Source organism: Podarcis raffonei, chromosome 3, assembly GCF_027172205.1.
Source record: "Podarcis raffonei isolate rPodRaf1 chromosome 3, rPodRaf1.pri, whole genome shotgun sequence".
NCBI classification, from domain to species: Eukaryota; Metazoa; Chordata; class Lepidosauria; order Squamata; family Lacertidae; genus Podarcis; species Podarcis raffonei.
Window position 1 is genome coordinate 68,013,730 of NC_070604.1, and position 26,639 is coordinate 68,040,368.

The 26,639-nt window shown below is 41.3% G+C and overlaps 1 protein-coding gene across 3 annotated transcripts in view; it reads left to right on the forward strand.

Annotated features, from left to right (window-relative positions):
- PLEKHG1 (pleckstrin homology and RhoGEF domain containing G1) overlaps window positions 1-26,354 on the forward strand; it is a 104,939-nt gene extending 78,585 nt beyond the window's left edge. For all 3 annotated transcript variants that reach the window (XM_053382166.1, XM_053382164.1, XM_053382165.1), the window contains 15 exons: window positions 322-391; window positions 5,253-5,299; window positions 5,773-5,923; window positions 7,380-7,511; window positions 9,336-9,518; window positions 9,672-9,767; window positions 11,800-11,886; window positions 12,464-12,497; window positions 13,753-13,848; window positions 14,364-14,402; window positions 14,859-14,881; window positions 19,086-19,271; window positions 20,258-20,374; window positions 20,967-22,656; window positions 23,389-26,354. In XM_053382166.1, the coding sequence (XP_053238141.1) occupies window positions 322-391; window positions 5,253-5,299; window positions 5,773-5,923; window positions 7,380-7,511; window positions 9,336-9,518; window positions 9,672-9,767; window positions 11,800-11,886; window positions 12,464-12,497; window positions 13,753-13,848; window positions 14,364-14,402; window positions 14,859-14,881; window positions 19,086-19,271; window positions 20,258-20,374; window positions 20,967-22,656; window positions 23,389-24,440 (4,003 nt within the window). In that variant the 3' untranslated portion in view covers window positions 24,441-26,354. The remainder of the gene's footprint in view (window positions 1-321; window positions 392-5,252; window positions 5,300-5,772; window positions 5,924-7,379; window positions 7,512-9,335; window positions 9,519-9,671; window positions 9,768-11,799; window positions 11,887-12,463; window positions 12,498-13,752; window positions 13,849-14,363; window positions 14,403-14,858; window positions 14,882-19,085; window positions 19,272-20,257; window positions 20,375-20,966; window positions 22,657-23,388) is intronic.
- Window positions 26,355-26,639: the final 285 nt, after the last annotated feature.

Here is a 26,639-nt window from a genome sequence, read left to right on the forward strand (position 1 = left end):
CTTTTAATGAAAGACAGAACTGGTGGTAGAGGCAAGAGTACAAGCAAAATGGTGAAGGCATGTTGGGCAAACGAAGGCAAATGCTGCATAATTTATTGATAGGGTAAGAATAAAGGAAGTGTTAGAATATTAGTAACCCAAATAACTAATGAGGACTTAGCCCTATAGCAAGTCATAATATTAACCAGGCTACTTTATTTCAAATATTATGTCAAGTGCAATGCTTATTTTGATTGTAGGTGGTATATATTAGTGTGTGGTTCTCCATATTTTTATTTTTAAAATGCAATTTTTCTTTCTTTCTTTCTTTGTGTCAACTAGTGAACTTCTGCAAGATTTGGAAAACTGTGAAAATGATCCTGTAGCTATAGCAGAATGTTTTGTTTCTAAGGTGAGTAATATTAAGGTGATATTGATCTGAGCTATAGCATATTACAGCCTCTTTGAATATAAAACTCAGGATGATTCAGTCAGTTCCCAAATGTCTGCAACTGAGTTAGCTGTGTAGTAAAGTTTTTCAAAGTTAAAAGAAATATTTTTTTATGGACATTAAAATATATTATTTCCTTCCCTCCCTAAATATTTCTGAACAGATCAAGAACTATGAAAACATTTTGAGACCATTTCCTTTTTCCTCACAGATCACTACCAGGACAGACTTATTGAAATGATTAAGAGCTGTACAATTGTACATCTGTGTCTCAGATCATTACAGCTTTTGCTAAATTCCTGTATATTATTACATTTAAAGGAAGAAAAGCAAATGTGACTCATCTCTTTGGGCTAAAGCTGTATTTATCATCTTTAATATTTTAAATATTTTCCTCTAGAACTGTCATAAAATAGACTGAGAACACATTTGTCAAAAGGATTTTTTTTAAAAAAAAATCCATAGTTGCATGCCGTATTTGTTAGTAATTCAAATTATTGTAGTGTGTGACATAATCTCACATTTATTATGAAACTCTGGTATAAGAAACCTTTTTCAGTAAACAGGAAGAAATTAGGTTCCCATATAAAGGACTATTTCTAATGCCCCTCTTCCCCACAACCTTTGAAGTGGCAATGGTGAGTGGGAATTTCTCTCAAGACATGTGGACTGCTTGTACATTTCTGTTACTGCATATATGGTATCCCATGGTATGAGTAATGAGTTGCCTGGGTGATTCTGTTAACACTTTTTTTTTTGCAAAGACTGCACGTAATTATCCAGCTCCTATAATTCATATCTGATTATCCAATGTGCCAGCTTTGCAACCTGGCACATGGACTGGAAACCACATTCTGCTTCAGAGAATGGTGGATGAAGTCACCAGTATTCTACATGGTGCTATCTATTCTCAGCTGTTTCTTGTATTTGGTGTAGGATTTATTCTTTTACCCTGACTGCTCATGTTTTATATTGTGGACGTCGGTGGTGCCGTGGTCTAAACCACTGAGTCTCTTGGGCATGCCAATCAGAAGGTCAGTGGTTCGAATCCCTGTGATGGAGTGAGCTTCCATTACTCTTTCCCAGCTCCTGCCAACCTAGCAGTTCGAAAGCACACCGCTGCAAGTAGATAATTAGGTACTGTTCTGGTGGGAAGGTAAATGGTGTTTCTGTGCACTTTGGTTTCCGTCACGGTATTCCATTGTGCCAGAAGCGGTTTAGTCATGCTGGCCACATGATCCAGAAAGCTGTCTGTGGACAAACGCTAGCTCCCTTGGCCTGAAAGTGAGATGAGTACCACAACCCCATAGTCACCTTTGTCTAGGGTCCTTTAACTTTTATATATATATATATATATATATATTATGGTAATAGCATTCCATTCCATCTAGGGTGAAATGAGTTCTATGGTTCCTGAACATGCTCCGTAGGTACATAGGGTGATCCTTAGCTGAAGCTGAACAGGTCAAGGTCTGATCAGGACCAAGGTGCAGCTACGTAATTTTAGACCCTGTACTTAATGTCCTTATGGGGTCCTGCTTTACGCTGCCATGTTGCAACATCAGTTGTGAAACACATAGTTAACACTTCTTTTCTTCTTGCCTCCTCCACCTGATTCAGTCATGCCATAGTTTAGAAATGCAGCTGGTGAGGATGTAGGAGTAGAAAGTAGGAAATGAGGTCAACAACTCTAAGAGTTTCAGTCTGGCACCTGAGGAAGGTCAGCACGGGTTAGGTTAGAAAGGACAGTCTAGGAAACTTGGAAGTTCTCCTCTCTGTCTGCTTTCCCCCATGCATTCAGTCTTGGTATAATTCAAGACTTTATGTCTTGAATTATACCAAGTTTACTTTCTTGGGTGGTGGTGGGACTTGGACAGGGCTCTCCTTACTGTGTTGCAAATATACTGACAAATGCCATTTAGTTTTGAAACTTGAAGCTCTGCAGCATAAATGTTTCCAGTTCAGTCTGGATTTTGCTTCAGGTTTCAAGTGACAAATACATTATTGCATTTCAGAAGAATTGTACTTATTTTCTTCAAGTGTGGATATGGTTAGTTTTCTTGGCTTTGTGATTGGAACATCCTTTTTCATTCTTCTTATCAGCTGTGGTTGACTGAGGCATTTGAACTAACAGTACTGTGCTTTAAGAGAGGCAGATGTCCAAACTTTTGACTCTGGTCCATGGGCTTTATGTCTTTTAGATTCAGAAATAAGAGGACAGTTTTGTCCTTTCAGCTGGTAATCAGAAGGGGAAAGTTTAAGGCAGTTGTGAGCTGACTGCATCTGTTTCACATCTTCCACTCTCCCGTTCACCCCCTCTTTTTTATTTTTTTTACAAGAGAGATTTTATTTGTCATGTTAAACTTCACACAGTAGAATCATCTGGAAATATATATGCCTAAAAATAAAATATACACAGATTTCTATGTTTTAAGTACTGCATGATGTTAACACTTTCATGGTCTACAGTATTTATGGCTCTCTGCTGGCCATGTTGCTGAGCTCTTGTTGAACATCAAAGGATCTTGCTACAGGTTCAGGAATACATTATCTGTATAGTAATGCAAACTAGAAGTGCAGGTTTGATGGAACTTAGAAGGGTCTCAACATACAGCCTATCCTCCCCCCAACTCATAACATTATGATTTAATAACTATGAAATCTAAGCACAGTTATTGTAAGCTAGACTGCTATTTTCTGCTTTTTCATACTTTCTTTTTAAATTCTTATTTACAGTTTGGGTATAATTTTAATATTGAATTCTGCATTTGAGAAGCCATTGGTAGCCCCTGCCCCATTACATGTGATAACTAGAATGTGACTGGATTTCACCAGTGAATTACAGACTGTAACGTCTCTGTTGCAGATTGTGGTTTCACTTGATTACTACTTATTTGTAGGTGAAGGTTTCCGCTATAGCTGGAGTTGTTTTTAAAAGCATGTGCATGACATAGGCTGTGATGCAAGCTTATTGTGTCTCATGCCAGTGAAGATAGCTGTAAATCTTCCCATCTTAAATAAAAGATAAAATATCAGCAGAGGCTCAGCTGTAATCTGCCATAATTATTGGGTGGATTGTCACTGGATTGCATTTTAAGCAGGATAAGGAGTTTTTACTAATCCTAAAAGGAAAAAAGGCAGATAGCTTATGTTTTACCACACACTTATCATGTACCTTATCACAAACTGTGAAACACTACAGAAATCCTTATCACCATCCCCTAATCAAGACAAGACTGAGCAACAGGTGACCATCTTCAAGCATCTGCTGCCCTAAACAAAACAAGGTGTGAACTGGAGGCTCCTGAGTAAAGCAAATTGCATTTATGACAGCCCTTTCCCTTAGCTGTGACGATGACAATGGGCTAGCTGTAACTGCAGTCATCTTATTTGCATGTTACAACTTGCATGTGAATGTATGTTGAAGGTAAAGGTAAAGGTAAAGAACCCCTGACAGTTAAGTCCAGTTGCAGATGACTCTGGGGTTACGGCGCTCATATCGCTTTATAGCCCGAGGGAGCCAGCGTTTGTCCGCAGACAGTTTTTCTGGGTCATGTGGCCAACATGACTAAGCCACTTCCGGCAAAATCAGACCAGCGCACGGAGATGCTGTTTACCTTCCCGCTGGAGCGGTACCTATTTATCTACTTGAAGTTTGATGTGCTTTCGAACTGCTAGGTTGGCAGAAGCAGGGATCGAGCAACGGGAGCTCAACCGGTCATGGGGACTCAAACCGCCGACCTTCTGATTGGCAAGCAAAAGAGGCTCAGCCCAAGAGGCTCAGTGGTTTAGACCACAGCACCATCCGCATCCCATGTTGGTGCAGAGCAAAATGGTTTGCATGAAATAGACCTTACGAATTGCTGAAATTACAGAATTAGTCTGTTTTTGTTTTGTTCTTTTTGTTCTTTTTGTTTTGTTCTCGAGGCTTCAGGAGCTGCTCCTTGTGTTTGGAACTATGTGAAAAGTGCATTAGGTGCAGAATGGTAAATCCTGTTCCCTATTCCTGAAGATTATACAGGGGGGAAACCCCAAATGGTGGCATTGTATGTACACTTTCAAATAAGCTTCTGTATAGCACCAATACTTGCCTGTAGCAAATAAGAAATGGCTGCAGGGAAACTTGGCACAAGTCAGCTTTGTTGCTTCTTTTTAGATCACACATTTATTTCATTTAAAAAATAATAAAAGCATCAACAATAAAAACTTACTTAAAAATCAGTTTCCAATCCAATTCACATGCAGACTGGAATAAAGCTAATGAATTACATGCCTATCAATATGGAAGAGTAATTTTTTTAATACAGTGGTGCCTCGCAAGACGAAATTAATTCGTTCCACAAGTTTTTTCTTCTTGCGAGTTTTTCTTCTTGCGAAGCACGGTTTCCCATAGGAATGCATTGAAGCGCCTTCCCCTCTGTCCCCAGACCTGTTTAAAGCAAGGGAAGGGGCAGCGGGGCTGGCAACGGGGAGAAGCGATCTTCTTCCCGCTGCCCCTTGCTTCAAAAGAGGTCCGGGGACAGCGGGGAAGACGCGCTGCGCTTCCCCGCTATCCCCGGAGCTTGCGGGGCAAGCTTCGTTTTGCGAAGCAAGCCCATAGGGAAATGCGTCTTGCGAAGTGGCTAAGAAAACGAAAAACTCCTTCGTCTAGCGAGTTTTTCGTCTTCTGAGGCGTTCGTCTTGCGGGGTACCACTGTATTTTTTTTTGTAATATGTTGCGATTTTTTTACTGCTTTCAAATAAGTGTTGGTTTCAGAATTTCTAGGGAGCTGTAATAAAATCAATATACTAAATCAGCTTCCCCCCTTTTCCTTATATTCAGAGTGAAGAGTTCCACATATATACACAGTATTGCACCAATTATCCAAGGTAGGAGTACCTTATTTTTGTGTGTGCTCTTTCCCTTTTTTCATTTGAAAGGTGGTGAATAGAGAATGTGACCATTATGCTTCAGACTAACATTTAATCCGAACGGTATGCTTTACTCTTTGTGGATTATATTAGTAAGGCAAAGAGGATGAATGCTTCCTTGCCCATTAGAAAATGCAAACAAGTAATTTTATGCTTATTTTAATTATGTTGCATGGTAATCAGTTATTTTGAAAGTAGGATGCTAAGACTTGTTACTTGTGTGGCGTGCATGCATGGCAATCACAAGTTTGTAAACTTCACAGAACACTCCTGTTTATCTTGCACAAGAAATGCATAATGCTTGAAGTTGATCCTAAGCAGGCAGTCACTTGTAGGACCTATCATGCATCCAAAGCTGTGGAATTCTGTATAATATAGGATTAAAATAATAATAATAATAATTCTGAGAGCTTTATTGATTTGTTTTACAGGTCAGTGGCTGTACTTACCGAATGCATGAGGAACAAGTCCCTGGCCAAGTTTTTCAGAGAGAGACAAGAAGCTTTACAACATTCTCTGCCTTTAGGATCTTACCTCTTAAAACCTGTTCAGCGGATACTCAAGTATCACCTTCTTTTGCACGTATGTTGTCATTTTAAGTGCCTCCTCTTCAGATAGTCAACTGGAACCTGGCATGGGGGGCAGTCCAGATCAGCAGTGTGTTTCACATTGGGCCCTGCAGCTGCTCTTTATTCAAAATTAAAGTGCCTAGTTTGAAGGAGGCCTGCAAATAATATAATGTGTAGCTAGGCTTTTGTGCTGCAGTCAAAACACAAGCAAGCACAAACTTTCTGATGAAAGCTCATATGCCAGAAAGAAGTACTGTAACCTAGCCTTCACCCTGACATGCTAGGCTTCTGCAGATCTAGAATTTCCCACTCTTCCTGCCCCTTTTTCCATCTTTCTCCCCTCCTGTGCTCATCAAACAGCTTCTTCTCTGATGCTGCAGCTTCTTCGGAAAACATGCAGTACAGACCTATACATATTTTCATAAAAAGAGTACAGTGCAGTCCTGTACATCTTTACATACTGTGCTTATTGGGGCTCTTGCACTAGCTGGTGTGTTTAAAAGTGCAGTTTCAATTCCAGACAAGGGCAGCTGGTGCGGAGGGTGGGCCTGTATGAAGTCATCTAAGCCCCCCCCCCTTTTTTTTGCATGCATGCATGGTGGTAGAGAAAGTACATATCTCTTCCTTTCTTTCCCATGATTTTAACAATATTTTCAGAAATCTGGTTTCTTTTTAATGGTTATCATGTGCTTTCAATTAGGAGATTATACCCGTAACTACATTTCAGAGTCCAGAAATTTTAATCTGTAGTGTCTGCCTAAGTCTAATGCTTGGATGTAATTATCAAACTGAGATTCTGTAGCCAAAAGTAGAGGCAAGAAAGCATACTGAATGACTGACTCATTTCTCTTATTGAATGCTAATAAATTCTGCTTTGATAGCTGCTACTATAACGCAGCAGAGTAATGCAGTTGCTGTAAGGATGCCTATATTACTTATGGCTCATGAAATCAAACACAATCCACTAGCCATTTAGGGCAGCCCATCAAAGGCTCAGCAAGCCGCCTATTTTTTGCAGCTTGCTGGAGACTTCAAAAATGGCCAGAATGTCACACACCTGATATGCCACCTGGTGGCCTTGATCAGTCACAAATTGTATGTGCTTGCTGTTAGCAGAGGATATGCCAGTCTCATCCAACTTTTCTGTCTCCATCCCAGTATAACACAGTGCCTTTACATTATCAGGATCCTGGAATCAAGAGGGGTTTGGAAAAAGGGAAAAGAGACATATACAATGGAGGTGGCTATCAGTGGGAAAATGGGGCTGAAGGAAAATCTCTCGCATGCAGGGTAAGGGGTTCTGTGCTGCATATTTTATAGACCAGGGAACTCTGCTGTAGAGACAAAAGAAGTGAGCTGCAGTTGGGAGGGGCTAAGTGTCAGATTATTAACCATAGTTTACCATCAAAACATTTTTGCAGACCTCTATGAGTTGTAAATAGTTCCCTCTTCATTGGCTTATTTACTAGGAGATAGAAAACCACCTTGACAAGGACACTGAAGGTTATGATGTGGTTTTAGAAGCCATAGATACGATGCAGAGAGTGGCGTGGCATATTAACGACATGAAGAGGAAACATGAACATGCTGTCAGGCTGCAGGTGGGTTGACAAGTTTTCCATGTTAGTAGTTTTTATCTTTCTATTTGGTTTTTGGTTTATATAGATTGGGCACCAGCATTCTAAATGGCTATGGTTTTGCTTTCCTGTGCATGCTAACAATAACAACATCTTTTAACATATGTTGAATTTGATCTTCCTATATTTTAAAGCATCACACTCAACCATGGGAACTCCCAATTAATATTGGGAGATGTGTTATCTGTCACATGTGAAAGTCCCTTCAAAGTGTGCTTGAGAGGTTCTTCTGAAATCTGTGTCTGTGGAATGTACAAAAGACACAATTGTGCTTACAAGCTTTCTTTGGAGAGATCAGAACCCAAATGTAAATCTTCCTTCTCTGTCAGAAGATGAAGTTTTGCTTGTACACCCACCCAGTTTCTTTGCAGTCAGTGATTCATTTGTAGTCTTAAAAACTTGTTCACATGGCTTATGACTGCCCAAAACATCTCACAAATGCATATTTCCAAGTTGTGGATTGGTTCAGACATCATATTGGACTTCTGCTTATTTGAAGAAATCCTATGGGTGAATCCATTCACATAAGCAATGCAACTCTTAATTTGGGTGAGCTTCTATGATATCTGAGACTCTAATGAATATAATTTAAGTTGCTGTGGTTAAGCTTTGTGAGTTTCAGGCATACAGCGTGCATTGATAATGTAACTAAAGATACTGCAAGGACTAATGTGAATTCAAAGAGCAACCATATGCAAACTTACAGTAGGTTAACATTCACATAAGCAATGCAACTCTTAATTTGGGTGAGCTTCTATGATATCTGAGACTCTAATGAATATAATTTAAGTTGCTGTGGTTAAGCTTTGTGAGTTTCAGGCATACAGCGTGCATTGATAATGTAACTAAAGATACTGCAAGGACTAATGTGAATTCAAAGAGCAACCATATGCAAACTTACAGTAGGTTAACAGGAAGTATACAATTGCAGGCTGCCTGGAAAAGTAGCTAGTACTTTCCACTTCTTGTGTACTTCAAAGACCCTTTGATCACATAAGTTGTTTCTCACATCTTGCACCATTATAAAATACCCTCCCCTTCTTCCCATTCTTTTCCATATAATGGCCCATCTATCCCTCTTAATGTCCAACCTTATGGCTTGCTAAGAACTCTCTCCTTGTGCCAACCTTCTCTCATACATCATCTCTAGGGGACCATGTAAGATAATCAAACAACAGTGCAGTGCAAATTGGCTGTGTGTCATAAAATACACATCTGCCAACTCTGACATTTAGAAACAGATTTCTGTTTGCCTATCATATGACAAATGCCTGTATGCCGCAACGTACCGTGAGACAGCTGTAGTATTTCTGTTCATGTAGAACAGGAGAGGGAAACTCTCTGCCTGGGGACCTGATCCACACACATCCATGCAAATGGTCATAAACTGCATTAGGGTTCTGAAACCACATGGAGGCCTGCCTCCTGGTCTAAGGACCAGTTTTGCATCACAATTCCTGTGGTGGTCCTGCTGCCATTTCTGCTGCCCTGAGCTCTTCCTGTATGTGTGGTGGTGCGTATGCTTGTATGAGGGAGAGCAAATGTGAAATGGTTATGCCCACTTTGGCCATGCCCACTGCTAGGGTGTGGCCCTTGGAAGGTAGGTCAACAGAGAATGTGGCCCTTGGTTAGTCATCCCTGAGGTAGAAGCAATGCTTTTTCACACTGTTGACTAGAGAAGAGGAACATGATAGTGGCTTCATTACACAGCACTTGCCATGTGATATTTCCCAACGTTGTGTTTTTGATGTGCTTGCTTCATTATCCCACCCTCCTCCCTTTTTTCAGGAGATACAAAGCTTACTCACTAACTGGAAGGGACCGGATCTTGCTAGTTACGGCGAGTTGGTTTTGGAAGGAACATTCCGCATCCAGAGAGCCAAAAATGAGCGCACTCTGTTCCTCTTTGACAAGCTGCTGCTCATTACGAAGAAGAGGGAAGAGACTTTCACCTACAAAGCTCATATCTTGGTAGGTCTGTTTGTGCTTGCAGGAGGAGGCTAAGGGAACAAGCAGCCCAAGGGCTGCAAAGGAGAGGAAATGGTCTATTTCAAAATGTCCAAAATATAAATACCCATTCTGTGCACAAGATCTTCCTCTGACAAGCCTTTCTCTCTGTTGCAGTGTGGCAATCTCATGCTAGTGGAAGTCATACCAAAGGAGCCTCTGAGCTTTAGTGTCTTCCATTACAAAAATCCCAAGATGCAACATACTGTTCAGGTATTCAAAAGCCATAACATACTGAATGCATTCTGAAACATGTTATTAAGGAAATAATTTTCTTGATTTGTATCCTGTGTATTGTAACTAAAGTTTGTACCACGTAGATAGTATTCCACTTCCAGGTTGGTGCAGGAAAACCAGGCCCTATTTCCTATGAGCTCATTCTATCCAATTGCCCCCCTTCCTTTTGGAGAGCAATACAATCCCAAATTAATGCACTCATGCAGTGGGAACGGGAACTGCTTTTAATACCCTAAGGGGCAAATTGGACATGCACTTAAAAATGTTGCACCAATGGGGAATTTTTCCTAAGGTTGGGAGAGAGGAATGCATTTATAATCTTCCATCCAGTTGGCTCCATGTTATGATTTGGACTCCCTATCCCCTGCAATTAATGAAGGAAAAAACAAAAGATGTAACTGCATTCTACCTACTTAAGTGCACATCTAGTTTGGCCCTCAGCTTCTGTTTCATCTTTGCACTTTGAGAATTAGACAAGTAGGGATTTGGAAAATGCATGTGTGCCTGAAACTGATAATAATATTTTGGAAACCCTTTATTTCACTGAATTTTGAACAGTATGCCTCAATTCTGATCTTGGTTAATTCTTGGAGGAGGAAACCACAGGTCAATTTTAGAATTGGCACGCGACGGTCACCTCCAGACTGGATTATTGTAACTCGCTCTACGTGGGGCTGCCCTTGAGACTGACCCAGAAACTCCAGCGGGTGCAGAATGCCGCAGCGAGACTCCTTATGGGGTCTTCGCTGCGAGATCACATTCATCCGGTGCTATACCAGCTGCACTGCCTCCCGGTGGAGTACAGGATCAGGTTTAAGGTGCTGGTTTTAACCTTCAAAGCCCTATACGGCCTAGGACCCTCGTACCTACGGGACCGCCTCTCCTGGTATGCCACACAGAGGAACTTACGGTCTTCAAATAAAAACATCCTGAAGGTCCCAGGCCACAGAGACGTTAGGCTGGCCTCAACTAGAGGCAGGGCTTTTTCGGCTGTGGCTCCAACCTGGTGGAACGCTCTGTCACAAGAGACAAGGGCCCTGCAGGACTTGACATCTTTCCGCAGGGCCTGCAAGACAGAGCTGTTCCACCAGGCCTTTGGTCAGGGCGCAGCCTGACTCCCTCCTTTGGCAATCTTTACAAAACTTTAGTTTATGGTTGCCATCAATTCTGATTTTAATTAATTTTTATAATGTTTTTATATTGTTGCACTATTTTAGTGTTGTTAGCCGCCCTGAGCCTGGCTTCGGCTGGGGAGGGCGGAATATAAATAAAATTTATTATTATTATTATTATTATTATTATTATTATTATTATTAGAAAAGTATAGTGAGGTCAATGAACATTACTGTGACTTGGAAAATAAAATGACTAATGGGATGAGTTTTGTGGGTGAATAGATACAGATATATATAGAAACAGTGCCTGCTTCCCATTCTAGCAGATCTCTTCAGGAACAAGCAACCCAGCCTGCCCTGCACCACACAGCATGTTATACTGGTTATGCAGAAGTAATTCTTATCCTGCCCAAACCACTAATCTGCACAGGAGCAGCATGATAACCTCATAGAGGGAGAAAGACAAGGAACTAGGGCATGCAGACACACAAGGCACTATTACAGCCTGTGGTGTTCAGCTTTGCTGTCTCACCATTTTCATGTTAGTTGCCAATTGTGTTAAATAATTAAATTTGGTTTTATAAATTGTTGTCAGCTACCAGACATAGAATAATATTCAGAAATATACTAAAAGCATTTTATTCTGATGGCCATAGAAGGATGTAGTGGAGCCAAGGCATGACTCTCTCAGATGTTGCTGAACTCTCAGGCAGCATGGCTAGAGATGATGGGGATGGCAACAGATTCCCCATCTCTCCCCTGTCCCATCCACTGGAAGTCAGAGCCTCCTTCACGCTCAACCCTTGACTATGCTAAATTTATTGTCTGGTGCTACCTACCGTCACTCCTTCATGTCTAGCTATAACTCATTGCATTCTTGCAACTTGTAACAGGCCAAATCACAGCAAGATAAGCGCCTTTGGATTCTTCACTTGAAGAGATTAATTCTTGAAAACCACCCTGCCAAAATCCCAGCTAAGGTAAAATATTAACAACTGCCTTATTTGTTTGTTTGTATTTCTATTGATTGATTGATTGAATTTATATACTGCCCTATATACGGAGGTCTAAGGGCAGTTCACAGAGCAAAATCAAAATACAAAACCACAAAATATATAATCAAAATAGAAACAACAACCCAATAACACCCCCACACATTTTATTATTGTTGTTGTTGTTGTTGTTGTTGTTGTTGTTGTTGTTGTTAAAAAGGCATAGGATGTCTAGTAAATCAACCAAAGGCCTGGTTAGAAAAGGAACTTTTTTGCTTGGTGCCTTTTTAAGAGTGTGGATATGTTAAAAATAAAATATGTGTATTTTTGTCTTCTGTGATAGATGCATCTGGGTAGCCACATCATGATAACAGCACATGAATTGCATTCCACCAAGTTCACTTGAATCAGGGCAGTTTTGAAACCAATTTTGCCTTTCAGGTTTTAGAAGGTTTGGTGTGGTGGTGCACCAGCCAAGGACCCAGAGTCTGGGGGACTATTGCTGACCTGAGGTGTTAAGCAAGTTTATATAGTTTATGCACAATATTTGTTTTTATTTTTTCAGGCCAAGCAAGCAATTCTTGAAATGGATGCTATCTGTAAGTATATTTGCATATAACTATTCACTTGCATTTTAATTTTTGTTAATTAAAAAACTCGGGAAAATACGTAATAGACAACTGGATGCATTAATCTTAGCTGTCACAATGTTTTCTGGTTCTGGCTCAGAGCTTTTGAATAAGAACGTGGGTGAGACTTTTCGATACTTTCCCTCTTGTACAATTTGTTTCAGTAAGGTAGATACACTAGCCACAAACTCAAACTTCCATGTGTCACAGTGTCTAAACTCAAATCTCTAACATGGATCACTGCCTTGTCATGACGAAGGGGCTTGAATAACTCAGAGAAGCTATGAGTTATGCCGTGCAGGGCACCCAAGACAGACAGGTCATAGCCAAGAGTTTAGACTAAATGTGATCCACCTGGAGAAGGAACTGGGAAACCACTCCAGTATTTTGCCAAGAGAACCCCATGGACATAAAAAAGGAGAAGCTTTGAGAAGGAAGTGAGAGTTTCCAAGGCATGCTCTGGTTCATGAGGTCACGGAGAGTCGATCACGACTGAGATGACTAAACAACAACTGGTTTTGGCAACAGTGTTGTTCAGTGTGACTCTCTATTTCCCTTAAATAAAAGATTGGCAACCACAAACAGGATCAAAGTTTTCTGCTTATGAAAGTTTTGCCAGCTCGTACATCACCTTGTGTTTTGAGATTCTTAATAAGAGCACATTCAATAATTAATGATGAACTATGCTGTCTTTTCAATTCATTTTTAATATCGCCCTTCCAAGGGACTGCTATTATGCATGCAGAATGTCGTCTCCAAAATTGTGTGTGGAGTGAAAGACATTTACATAGCTTGTATGTTGCTACCCAAGACATTTCCCAAGCATCTCTCTCAAAGCCCTTCACTAATATGAAATAAAACTGAAAAGTATCCTTGGGAACAATGAGGGGGCATTCTCAAATTGTTCATAGGTGGCTCCAGCCCCGGCATAGGCAATCTCGGCCCTCCAGGTGTTTTTGGACTGCAATTCCCATCATCCCTGACCACTGGTCCTGTTAGCCAGGGGTGATGGGAGTTGTAGTCCCAAAACATCTGGAGAGCCAAGTTTGCCTATGCCTGCTCCAGCCTTTAAAACCAAGCCTGCTTCTCCCTACATTGTCCTATTCTAGGTTTTGTTTGTGACGAAGCCTTGAGAAATGTAATGCTGCAATCTTAAAGTCTTCTCCAAAAGCTCACCTGATGTATGAAGTCATACTCACATATTGTTTCTCTAATTTCTTTATAGATCACCCAGGATTCCATTATAGCCCAGAAGGAGAAATGAAAGCATCGAGTAATTCTAAAGAAGGAATCGCCCCACAGAGGGTGAGAAGGAAGTCAGGTAATAAAATATTTTGTTGTGGTTTCCTATAGGAACATTCTTTTACAGTCAAGTCATCCAAAAAGGTCATTGTACTTCCTGGTCCCCCACCATCAGAAATGTGGTGAGTTGTGCTGTACCTTTTCAAGAGCAGCACCAAGCCCTATGGAAGAGGTAGGGAAACTGCGGTCCTCCAGATGTTAGCAAACTACAACACCCATCATTCCTGACCATTGGCCATGCTGGCTGGAGCTGATGGGAGTTGAAGTTCAACAACATCTGGAGGCCACATGTTCTCCACCCCTGGTGTAAGCCCTGTTTTGAGAACTTCTTTGCCTGGCACTGACTTAACACATATAATTTGGTGTAAAACCGAAGTCCAGGGCAGTCCACTAAGTTTTTCTGGGGTGTTACTGTTTCTCTTTTGGCTGCTGTTGGTTGTAGTTGGGTTTATTTAGGATACTTTTTTATATTATATTTTAAATCAGGAGACAGCATAAACATTTTAAACAAAAGCACATGTGTTCTTCCCGCAGAACCTTCGTCCAGAGCCCATAAAATCATAAAGCCAAGTGGTGAGTTACAATGTGTCCTGTATGTGATATTATGCATTAAGTATTACAAATCATATGGCACCTTTAAGTGTTCGATTAAGTCTATGTAAATAAAACAAACAAACCCTGTTGTCCTGGGAAGGAGTCATGTTCAAACTCTTGTCAGGGAAGAAATGTCAGATTTGTTAAATATCTGACACACAAAAATAGCAACCTTCAAAAACCAGCAGGCAAACCTTTCAGTTTTGAATGCAGGGCGAGTTTTTCACATGGGAGAAATTTATTACAAAAATGTTCAAGCATGCTTGCCTTATCTATTGATGGGGCCCATGTTAAACGCAGTACTTTGGTTTATAATTTCCATTTTAAAGTCAACAGGTGTTTTAGACTTAAACTTCTTTTCCACAAATGTGGAACATAATTTTTTTACTGATACTTAGGATTGTTTTGTTTTTTGTTTCCCACTAATAATTTCAGAAATGGACCCAGACACGAAAAAGGTAAGCCATATCATTCTCCCCACCCCCAGTAGCTTGAAAGTGATTTTTTAAAAAGTTAGATTTGAAGTACTGAATACTTCTTATAACTTCAGAACAGTTTGTTTTCCTTTTTCCACTTACGATTGTTATCCATGCCTGCCACCTAGTGGCTGTCATGGTCTTACCCTTCTTTACCTCCAGTTGTGCAAACAATAAGCTCAGGGTTGGCATACAGCATTTTATACCTGAGCCAGGAAATCTGAATATTCCCCCACCTTTCCAAGACATAACATGCAAACAATCCACCTGGAAGATCTCCTGTGCAGTCACCACTGAAATGAATTGTTGTTGTTGTTGTTTAGTCGTTTAGTCGTGTCCGACTCTTTGTGACCCCATGGACCAGAGCACGCCAGGCACTTCTGTCCTCCACTGCCTCCCGCAGTTTGATCAAACTCATGCTGGTAGCTTCAAGAACACCATCCAACCATCTCATCCTCTGTCGTCCCCTTCTCCTTGTGCCCTGCATCTTTCCCAACATCAGGGTCTTTTCCAGGGAGTCTTCTCTTCTCATGAGGTGGCCAAAGTATTGGAGCCTCAGCTTCACGATCTGTCCTTCCAGTGAGCACTCAGGGCTGATTTCCTTAAGAATGGATACGTTTGATCTTCTTGCAGTCCATGGGACTCTCAAGAGTCTCCTCCAGCACCATAATTCAAAAGCATCAATTCTTTGGCGATCAGCCTTCTTTATGGTCCAGCTCTCACTTCCATACATCACTACTGGGAAAACCATAGCTTTAACTATACGGACCTTTGTTGGCAAGGTGATGTCTCTACTTTTTAAGATGCTGTCTAGGTTTGTCATTGCTTTTCTCCCAAGAAGCAGGCGTCTTTTAATTTCGTGACTGCTGTCACCATCTGCAGTGATCATGGAGCCCAAGAAAGTAAAATCTCTCACTGCCTCCATTTCTTCCCCTTCTATTTGCCAGGAGGTGATGGGACCAGTGGCCATGATCTTCGGTTTTTTGATGTTGAGCTTCAGACCATATTTTGCGCTCTCCTCTTTCACCCTCAATAAAAGGTTCTTTAATTCCTCCTCACTTTCTGCCATCAAGGTTGTGTCATCTGCATATCTGAGGTTGTTGATATTTCTTCCGGCAATCTTAATTCCGGCTTCGGATTCATCCAGCCCAGCCTTTCGCATGATGAATTCTGCATATAAGTTAAATAAGCAGGGAGACATTATACAGCCTTGTCGTACTCCTTTCCCAATTTTGAACCAATCAGTTGTTCCATATCCAGTTCTAACTGTAGCTTCTTGTCCCACATAGAGATTTCTCAGGAGACAGATGAGGTGATCAGGCACTCCCATTTCTTTAAGAACTTGCCATAGTTTGCTGTGGCCGACACAGTCAAAGGCTTTTGCATAGTCAATGAAGCAGAAGTAGATGTCTTTCTGGAACTCTCTAGCTTTCTCCATAATCCAGCGCATGTTTGCAATTTGGTCTCTGGTTCCTCTGCCTCTTCTAAATCCAGCTTGCACTTCTGGGAGTTCTCGGTCCACATACTGCTTGAGCCTTCCTTGTAGAATTTTAAGCATAACCTTGCTAGCGTGTGAAATGAGTGCAATTGTGCGGTAGTTGGAGCATTCTTTGGCACTGCCCTTCTTTGGGATTGGGATGTAGACTGATCTTCTCCAATCCTCTGGCCACTGCTGAGTTTTCCAAACTTGCTGGCATATTGAGTGTAGCACCTTAACAGCATCATCTTTTAAAATTTTAAATAGTTCAGCTGGAATACCATCACTTCCACTGGCCTTGTTATTTGCAGTGCTTTCTAAGCCCCATTTGACTTCACTCTCCAGGATGTCTGGCTCAAGGTCAGCAATCACACTACCTGGGGTATACGAGACATCCATATCTTTCTGGTATAATTCCTCTGTGTATTCTTGCCACCTCTTCTTGATGTCTTCTGCTTCTGTTAGGTCCTTACCACTTTTGTCCTTTATTATGGTAATCTTTGTACGAAATGTTCCTTTCACATTTCCAATTTTCTTGAGCAGATCTCTGGTTCTTCCCATTCTGTTGTTTTCCTCTATTTCTTTGCATTGCTCGTTTAAGAAGGCCTTCTCGTCTCTCCTTGCTATTCTTTGGAAATCTGCATTCAATTTCCTGTATCTTTCACTATCTCCCTCGCATTTTGCTTGCCTTCTCTCCCCCGCTATTTGTAAGGCCTCGTTGGACAGCCACTTTGCTTTCTTGCATTTCTTTTTCATTGGGATGGTTTTAGTTGCTGCCTCCTGTATAATGTTGCGAGCCTCCACCCATAGTTCTTCAGGCACTCTGTCCAGCAAATCTAAATCCTTAAACCTGTTCCTCACTTCCACTGCGTATTCATAAGGGATTTGGTTTAGATTGTATCTTACCGGCCCAGTGGTTTTTCCTACTTTCTTCAGTTTAAGCTTGAATTTTGCTATAAGAAGCTGATGATCTGAGCCACAGTCAGCTCCAGGTCTTGTTTTTGCTGACTGTATAGAGCTTCTCCATCTTTGGCTGCAGAGAATATAATCAATCTGATTTCGATGTTGCCCATCTGGTGATGTCCATGTGTAGAGTCGTCTCTTGTGTTGTTGGAAAAGCGTGTTTGTGATGACCAGCTTGTTCTCTTGACAGAACTCTATTAGCCTTTGCCCTGCTTCGTTTTGATCTCCAAGACCAAACTTGCCAGTTGTTCCTTTTATCTCTTTATTCCCTACTTTAGCATTCCAATCCCCTATAATGAGAAGAACATCCTTCTTTGGTGTCACTTCTATAAGGTCTTGTAAGTCTTCATAGAATTGGTCAATTTCAGTTTCTTCAGCACCAGTAGTTGGTGCATAAACTTGGATTACTGTGATGTTAAAAGGTCTGCCTTGGATTCGTATCGAGATCATTCTATCATTTTTGAGATTGCATCCCAGTACAGCTTTCGCCATTCTTTTGTTGACTATGAGGGCCACTCCATTTCTTTTACGGGTTTCTTGCCCACAGTAGTAGATATGATAGTCATCCGAACTGAATTTGCCCATTCCCGTCCATTTCAGTTCACTGATTCCCAGGATGTCAATATTTATTCTTGCCATCTCATTTTTGACCACATCCAACTTACCCAGATTCATGGTTCTTACATTCCAGGTTCCTATGCAATATTTTTCTTTACAGCATTGGACTTTCCTTTCGCTTCCATGCATATCCGCATCTGAGCGTCCTTTCGGCTTTGGCCCAGCCGCTTCATCAGCTCTGGATCTACTTGTCCTCCGCTCTTCCCCAGTAGCAGTTGGACGCCTTCCGACCTGAGGAGCTCATCTTCCAGCGTCATAACTTTTATATGCCTGTTGTCTTTGTCCATGGAGTTTTCTTGGCAGGGATACTGGAGTGTCTTGCCGGTTCCTCCTCCAGGTGGATCACGTTTGGTCAAAACTCTCCACTATGACCTGTTCATAGTGCTCGGCATAGTTCATAGCTTCTCTGAGTTATTCAAGCCCCTTCGCCACGGCAAGGCAGTGATCCATGAAGGGGACTGAAATGAATAGAGCTATGCAATCACTTGATCAATTAGGTGCCATGCGTCAAACATGACTGTCTCCCGTTTTGCCCCCCTCAATGGTATCTCAGCTCTGCTGCCCTTTGGGTGTCATGGTAGGGCAGTTTTGGAACATAACAAAGGGTGGGGAAAGAGACCAAAGAGACTAAGTAGTGCTGCCTACCACATACTCTCTTGATTCCCTCTAAGCCAGAAATTGGCCACCTATGGTTCTCCAGATGTTGCTGGACTACAGCTCCCAGCATTCTTGACCATTGGCTGTGGCTGATGGGAACAGGAGCCCAACAACTTCTGGAAGGCAGCAATATCCCCACTTCTGCACTAAACTCGTGGTCATTTCACTTCCCTTTTACTGCTCTGTGTTCTGATATTAAGTCACATACAGAAGGTGGTGTGTGTCTACTACTGAGAAATAAAAGCTATGTGAGAGATTATTTAAAGAGACCAAATACATGATGTGTGGCTTGTATGTGCACATTTATATATGCATATATTTGCATTTTTATGTAGATGCATATGTGTATGTATATATATATATGTGAATGTGCTACACACCCACATCAGAATAGCTGCTGATCTAGCTATAGTTTTAAAATGAGAAGGATGGCACCCGGTGCTTCATATAAATATATATTTTCCTTTCAAGCGGATCAGTATTGAAGGAACCCTGCTATCTCAGGCTGAAGCCCTCCTCAGTCCTAGGAAAAAGTTTTCACTGAATCACAAAGGACTGGAATCCAATGAAGTGGCCTATAGTAGCGACCAAGAGGATAACGCCCTCACTGGTGTTATGGATCAGACTGATGCTGACGATGAGGAAGAGACTGAACAGGTAGCCAACTTTCTTTGTGAAATGGAAAGATGAATAGTAGGGTGTGTGTCAGATATGGGTACATAAAGGATGAGAATTACTGGTGCTTGAAGGATTTATTTCTGTTAATTCCAATGCGAACCTACCTGATCCACACTTCCCAGATTGGAAGTGTGTGAATCGGAATGTACCGGTAATTATTATTTGGATTTTCATTTCCCCAAATTTTGTGATACAGTTTTCTGTTGTTGTTGTTGTTATTTAAAAAGCATTTTTAAATCACTTGTTTAGATAAACACATTTAGAAATGCATACACTGAAAGAGAGAGAGAGAGTATATTAATTTTCATGCTGGGAGAGAAAAGGGGACATCATCTTCCCTTTGCACTGCCTTCCTCATACTGAAAAAAAATATTGCATATGTATATTTATACACAATATACACCACTTGTGTATATTTGTACAAAATATTTTACACGATTATTTTAAAATAATAATATTATTTTGAAAAATAGCAATAATCCGTTACATTTTTTGTGGAAATTTCTAGATGCCAAGGGCCATTCTTTTTTCCCCTGTCTGTGCTCAGGCAGCCTTTCTGAGCTTGTAACAAGACTTGCATATGTTCCTAGCAGTTGTACATTTATTTGAGAGGAAAATGCCACCACCCAAAACTTCGTGAAACGTAGAAGCCTCATGCTTTCAGGGTGATGGCATCACAGCTACCATATCAATCAGAAAGCAATGTCTTCCAGAATACTCTTCCTGGAGCCCACCATCTACCCTGCAACAAGCAAAATATATGTCCTTTGTCAAAAACATTTTGTGTTAGCGCACTGCCTTTTGCTGACCTCTTGTCAGCTTAGGAGGCCCCACCAGAGAGTCCTTTCCACTGTAATAATGCAGTATCTTGTTGAACATTTGACATTTCTGAGACTTGGCTTTGAGTGAAGGCCTTTCTGTGTGGAGGATTATGTGTCATACTGTAACCCTTCTGTTTTCTGCAGACCACACAACAAAATTCCCAGCAGAAACCAAAGGGAGGCCGCAAAAGGTTAAACAGTCAAGTTGCTGAAAATTTTGAGAAACGAAGAAGTGTTAATCTCAGTAAATGTGAAATTCAGGTACAGTCTTTATGGAAAAGTGGTTGTATAATTTGTCAACTTAATGTATTCAGTGGTATGAAATAAAATATCTTCTTTTGCAGGCATTTCAAAGGAGGTTTTAAGGAGAGGAGCATTCAAATTTTGCTTTTAAAAAGCCAGGAAAATAATGCAGTGCACCGCTATCCCTGGTTTCCTGAGAGTAAATCCCACTGACTGTGTTCAAAGGGACTTACTCATTTGTGTGTCTGTTCAAGATTGTAGCCTACAGAACCCAGAGGCTCTTGGGTGTTCTAAACCATCTGGAGGGGCCTGCAGACAAATGCTTGTGAATGGCTAGGGTACATGAGAGGCAGAATGGATGGTTGATGAATGGAGTATGTGTTTGTGCATGGGGTTTGTGTGAGAGATGAATGGATGATGAAGGGGGGAGGATTAAAGACAGAAAGAGAAGGAAAAGAGGTGTCCGCACCCACTTTTTGTCTTGGTTCTGTCCAGCACCAAAATGTAGCACCCAGCCAGTTTCCCTCAAGGAAATGAGACTCTCAACTTACGATTCTGCATGTTAGTTAGATCATAGACTAATAGTGTGCTCTGTTTCAAAACTTCATAGAATGCAAAGGAGCCTGCAAATGAAGCACCTTCCCAGGTCAACGCAAAGCTTTCATTTTCCTGCGGTGGAGGTGGTCATCCATCTCGGCAGTTTGCACCACAAAACAGCTCATTTATGGCGAATATTTTGGGCAGAACAGATGCGGTGAGAAACATCTGGACAGACCACCAGATTCGGCAAGCCCTGTTCCCAAGCAGACGCCCCCCGCAAGAGAACACAGAGGACGAAGATGATTATCAGATGTTTGTACCATCAGAATCTACATCCAACTTGGTTTCCATTGACTGTGAAGAGAGAGAGCCTTCAGGCCGCCCTTGCAGCTGGCACGTAGGGCTAGCTCATCAAAGGGACATTTCTAACTCTAACTCTCACAGAATTGTGAGGCGGGCCAGCAGTGCTGGGGAAAGTAAAACTTCTCCGTCTGGTTCAAGATACAGAAAAAATGACCTTGGTCAGAATGCTACTTGGAATGAAATAAAAAGTTCCAGGAGTGACATGGACAATCTGCAGGTGTACCTGGAATCTTCAGAAGAACTGACTATTGATGACATAGATCATGTCTATGACAATATAAGTTTTGAAGATTTGAAACTAATGGGTCTCACTCGTAGGGAAGCGTCTGACCGTGCTCCACAAGGGTCAGCTAGAGACTCGCTCTATGAGGCTCAAGACCAAGACATTGCTTTCAATAAAAGACAGGCACCTCAAAGCAGGACCTCTGTTTCTACCAGCAGAAATGAAACTACTCCCAGGAGAGGAACTCCACCTGTAAGCTCTCATGATCTAAGGATCAGTGAGGAAAATATCTATGATACCATAGTCCTCCCAGAGCAATCACTGACAAATTTCAAATGTGATCGCCTTAAGTGTTCCAAAAAGAGGAGTTTTCTGGGTCTGGAAACAGATTTTGCATGCTGTGACCACCTGCGGCAATTTGTTTCTGAAGAAAGCCTCCATTTCAGTGAAGATGAAAATCCCTATCATTGTGTTCCATTAGATCATGATTATTTGAGCTTAGTGGATAGCTCATCAAACTCTGATTCACACTCTCACAAATCTGCTGCGGACAAGTTATCTGAGGAAGTGGATGAAATCTGGAATGACTTGGAGAATTACATCAAGAAGAATGAGGAAAAGACGAGAGACCACGTCCTTGCAGCTTTTCCTGTCTGCAAAGATGACATAGACAACAACACTCCTACTAGAACTACTTGTGAGTTAAATAAAGATGTGGGATATTCACTCCCCCCTCTCTCACTGCCGGAAACACCTGTTTTCCCAAAAGATTTGCCCAACAAAGTTGCCAGGTTGAGTGAAGCCAACCTCAGATTCGAGGAGGAAGCATCGCTATGTAAGGAAACACCATGCAGAGCAAATTCCTTGATGAGTCTCAACAGATCTTCCCTCTCCAATGAGAGAGCTTTTGTCGATAGTCTTTATGAAACTGCCAGTAGTATTCTGTGCAGTGCAAATGCAGAAAGTACTGACAATGAACTGGATGCTGTGGATAAAACAAAGAACCGGGTCTTCACAATGGCAAGACAGTACAGCCAAAAAATTAAGAAGGCAAACCAGCTTTTGAAAGTAAAAAGCCCAGAGCAAGAGCAACTTCTGAGCCGGCAACATAAATCAAGGCACAAGGACTTAGCAGCCATTTTGGAAGAGAAGAAACAAGGAGGCCCTGCCATTGGTATGCTGACAATGTTGTTGTTTTAAAACCATTCTCACATTGAATACTTTGAATGTCTGTACCTTTGGAGGAGGTGTACACATGTAGCTTAGCAGCCCATGCATGTCCCCCTTTACAGAGAAACCCCTAGTTTGTGGACAGTGTAAGTGTGGGCATGGCGGCAGCCAGCACATACAACCCCACACTCTCCGTGATCTTGATTGTATAGTAGTAAAGGGTAAAGGTAAAGGGGACCCCGACCATTAGGTCCACTCGTGGACGACTCTGGTGTTGCAGCACTCATTTCGCTTTACTGGCCGAGGGAGCTGGCGTACAACTTCCGGGTCATGTGGCCAGCATGACTAAGCCGCTTCTGGCGAACCAGAGCAGTGCACAGAAATGCCGTTTACCTTCCCGCTAGAGTGGTACCTACTTATCTACTTGCACTGTGCTTTCGAATTGCTAGGTTAGCAGGAGCAGGGACCGAGCAATGGGAGCTCACCCCATCGCGGGGGATTCGAAACGCCATGTATAGTAGTAATAACATCCAAATAAGGCTCTAAATGGGAAATATAGCTAAGGCTACAATCCTATGCATGCTTACTTGTCAGTAGGACCTATTAGAATGAACAGGACTTATTAAAAAGATGCGTCCTTACTATGCTATAAATTTAACTCCCATGTTACAGCCTTTTTATAATATGGATGCAACTTTGTTTTGACCATTGTGTCCTCTGTCACACTTTTCTTTAGGTGCCAGAATTGCTGAATATTCCCAGCTCTACGATCAGATTGTTTTTCGGGAAACCTCACCCCAAAAGACCAGTTCTCAAGACCCATCAAACATAAGGTATTCCTCACCAGTGTCAACATCTCAGTTAGCTGCGGAATGCTTCAGAGCAGAGGACTGGTTGCACTCAACATACAGTAATGTGGAACTCTCAGATTTCTCTCCCTGGTCGGGAGTCCCACACCTGAAGGCCAGAAGCTCCCCTTCAGAAATGAGTGCAAAGCAGAGACAGTTGCCGGCGGCCTGCTCAGTGCCTTCCCTTCAGACTCCTCTTCGCCCGCACATTCCTGCACAAAGGTGGAGCGCAATTATAAGTCAGCCTAACAAAGAGAACTTGCACCACAGTCAGGTTTTTAACTCTTTAGGAAGACGGGAAAACAATGCAAAGTCACAGATGTATAGCAGGTCACAATCATCTTCCTCTATTGTGGCCAGCAAGTCTGGGGATTCAATAAATTATCCACATGAAACGGACAAGAAGCAGCTGCATTCAGACAGGAACTTTCTCTCTGAACACTATAAAGAATCTGTGCCAGGCACCACCCCAGGACTTGCAGCATGTGATGGAGCAAAGCAGAGCCTCGAGAATTGCTCCGAAATGATTCTGCAGGATTCTCAAAAAATTCTTAGAGTAAACAGAAACTTGCTCTCAAATGCACAAATTGCTACCCAGAACTATTTTTCTAACTTCAAAGACACTGATGATGGAGAAGGGGATGACGACGACTATGTTGAAATAAAATCTGAAGATGAGGGCTCTGATTTAGAGAGTTTCTACAACCAAACAAAACTCTCGGATCCAAACATAAATGTACATTGCGCTGCTTCAGAAACCTGTAGTGACAAAAATACGCCCCTGGCTCCTGCTAAGGCACCAGACTCTTTCCTGGCCACATGTAGTGATTCAGATAAATTGAATGATTACCTATGGAGGGTACCATCTCCTAATCAGCAGAACATTGTCCAGTCCTTAAGGGAAAAATTTCAGTGTCTTAGCTCAAGCAGCTTTGCTTGATTTCTTTTTTTATTCCTAACATTATGCCTTAATGCTAACAAAGTTATAATAGGGCTGCCTGTACTGGTAGTGTACATTGTAGTGTGTATATTTTAACTGTTATGTAGTGAGAAATTTAAAGTGACTAGTTTTGCACTGTCAAGTTATTGACTGGCTTTACGTTGCAGGCAGATTTCTGGCTAGCTTTTCCTTGCATCCATTCTTAACAGTGTCCCCTATGCTGAAATCATGGAAATGATTTTATGAGAGCCAGTCATGTAGGCCAGAATTCTGATTTTGTTCTAGGAATGGCATTAATGCTGAAAAGCAGGGGGGGCGGACTGGCATATTATGTGAAATGTGCAGTGAAATATCATTGAAAGATAAAGAAAGAGTACTCTCAGGTTTACTTGCTTAAAGGACTGCACATATATTTTCATCAAGTGAGGTATGAAATACTGTGATTGGACTGAAGCTTATTGTTGTATTGTCACATAACTCCAATAGCTTTAAGATTCCCTCCTTACGTTTCCGCAGCCCACTTTTCCAAGTAGGTTTGATAAATAAAATGTGCACTTGTTGTACAGACCAAAATGGAATCTGTGGGATCAAGCAGCAAAGCACCTTTCTCCAATTCAAGCCTGCAGGGGAGCTGGAACTCCCTGTTTTGGAAACAATTTCCTGACACTAGTAATTCAAACCTATACATTACTGAGAACAACTAGAGATAGTTCAGGCCCATTTAGCTTAAAGGAATCCCCCTCCCCCATTTGTTTAAGTTGGTATCCTTTTATTTCAATACACTACATTCCTTTTTGTCTCCCTTTTATCACATGAAAGTAGTAAGCAGCCCTAATCAGATGTTTAGTACCCATAAATGCCAAACATACGAAGGAACACTGAGATAGCACAAGCCGTTATTGCCATCTAAATACCGACACACATGCTGGCCATGTCTTGGCATCCATCTGAATAGGTCCATCTGTATGCAGGTATGGCTCCCTCCACAGAGCTGATTGATAGCTGTTCCTGGGGCAGGAGCTGTTCACTTGCACATCCATGCTCACATAGCCCAACCTTCTAGACTGATGCTTATCACACATGGGCTGGGAGAACATGAAAGGCACCCATGTCTGTACATTCTCAATAATCCCTTCACAGATTTAGTACGAGCAGGTACCAAATACCTGAACAGAGTTGACTCTTACTGTTTATGCTGCTGTGTATTCTGTCGTCTTATTTTTTGCATAGCTTTAACTTGGAAGCAGTAGTGTTTTTACTTGAAAAAAAATACGGTGTACAAACACACAATGTTTAACCAGTTTTCAGATGAAGGACATATAACAGTGATATAAATGAAATTGAAATGCATTTTGCCAAGGATGGGAGTTCTCTCTTTTCCACTTAAAAGCACTCCACTTTGCTCTAGCACAAGGCACAGTAGCCCTCATACATTTTAGAATGTCAACAAGTTGCTTTTACAGGCATTTTTTGACAAAATCCCACAAGTGATGAGTGTATATTCCATTCTACAAAAATAGATATTGAAAGCTTTGTGGTTTCTGAATTTATCTGAACTTCATGCAACAAATGCTTTTTAATTTTTGAAATACTACTTCAAGAATGTTGGGATTTTATTTCTGGTTTACCACGATCTCAAAATTTCTTATACCAGGCTGTCCCAGTTACATAGAAGAGCTGACTGCAATTCAAGCTATGTCTAGTAAAATAGATTATGACTAATGCAAGTATATATTAAATTAGCAAACTTCAATTTTTATTTAATAAAAATGTAAAATAATGTAAATAATAGTAAAAGAAATTAATTTGAGTGCATTAACAATAGGCACATTTAGGTTCCTTTGTAACGACAGAGGAATTTTGTTAATCTGATAAAATAATGAGATATATGCTCAATAGAACACATAGCTTTGTTAGGAACAAGCAATAATATGTTTGGGGTACTTTTTGCTTTGCTGGCAGAAAAGCAAACAGCTGAATTCACAAGTAGTTGAGCCCTGGAAAACGTTTCCATAAAAACAAGGGCAATACTGGTTTTCAATTCTCAAATGAGCTGCCAACCTTGTATCTAGTTCATGCTTTGTAGGGAGCTTGACTTACGCTGTCTAACATCTTCAGTTGCCATTTTTCCAAAAATACCAGTTAGAAAGAAAAGTACTCCCAACAAAAGAGCAGATCTAGATTTTATAAATACTACAG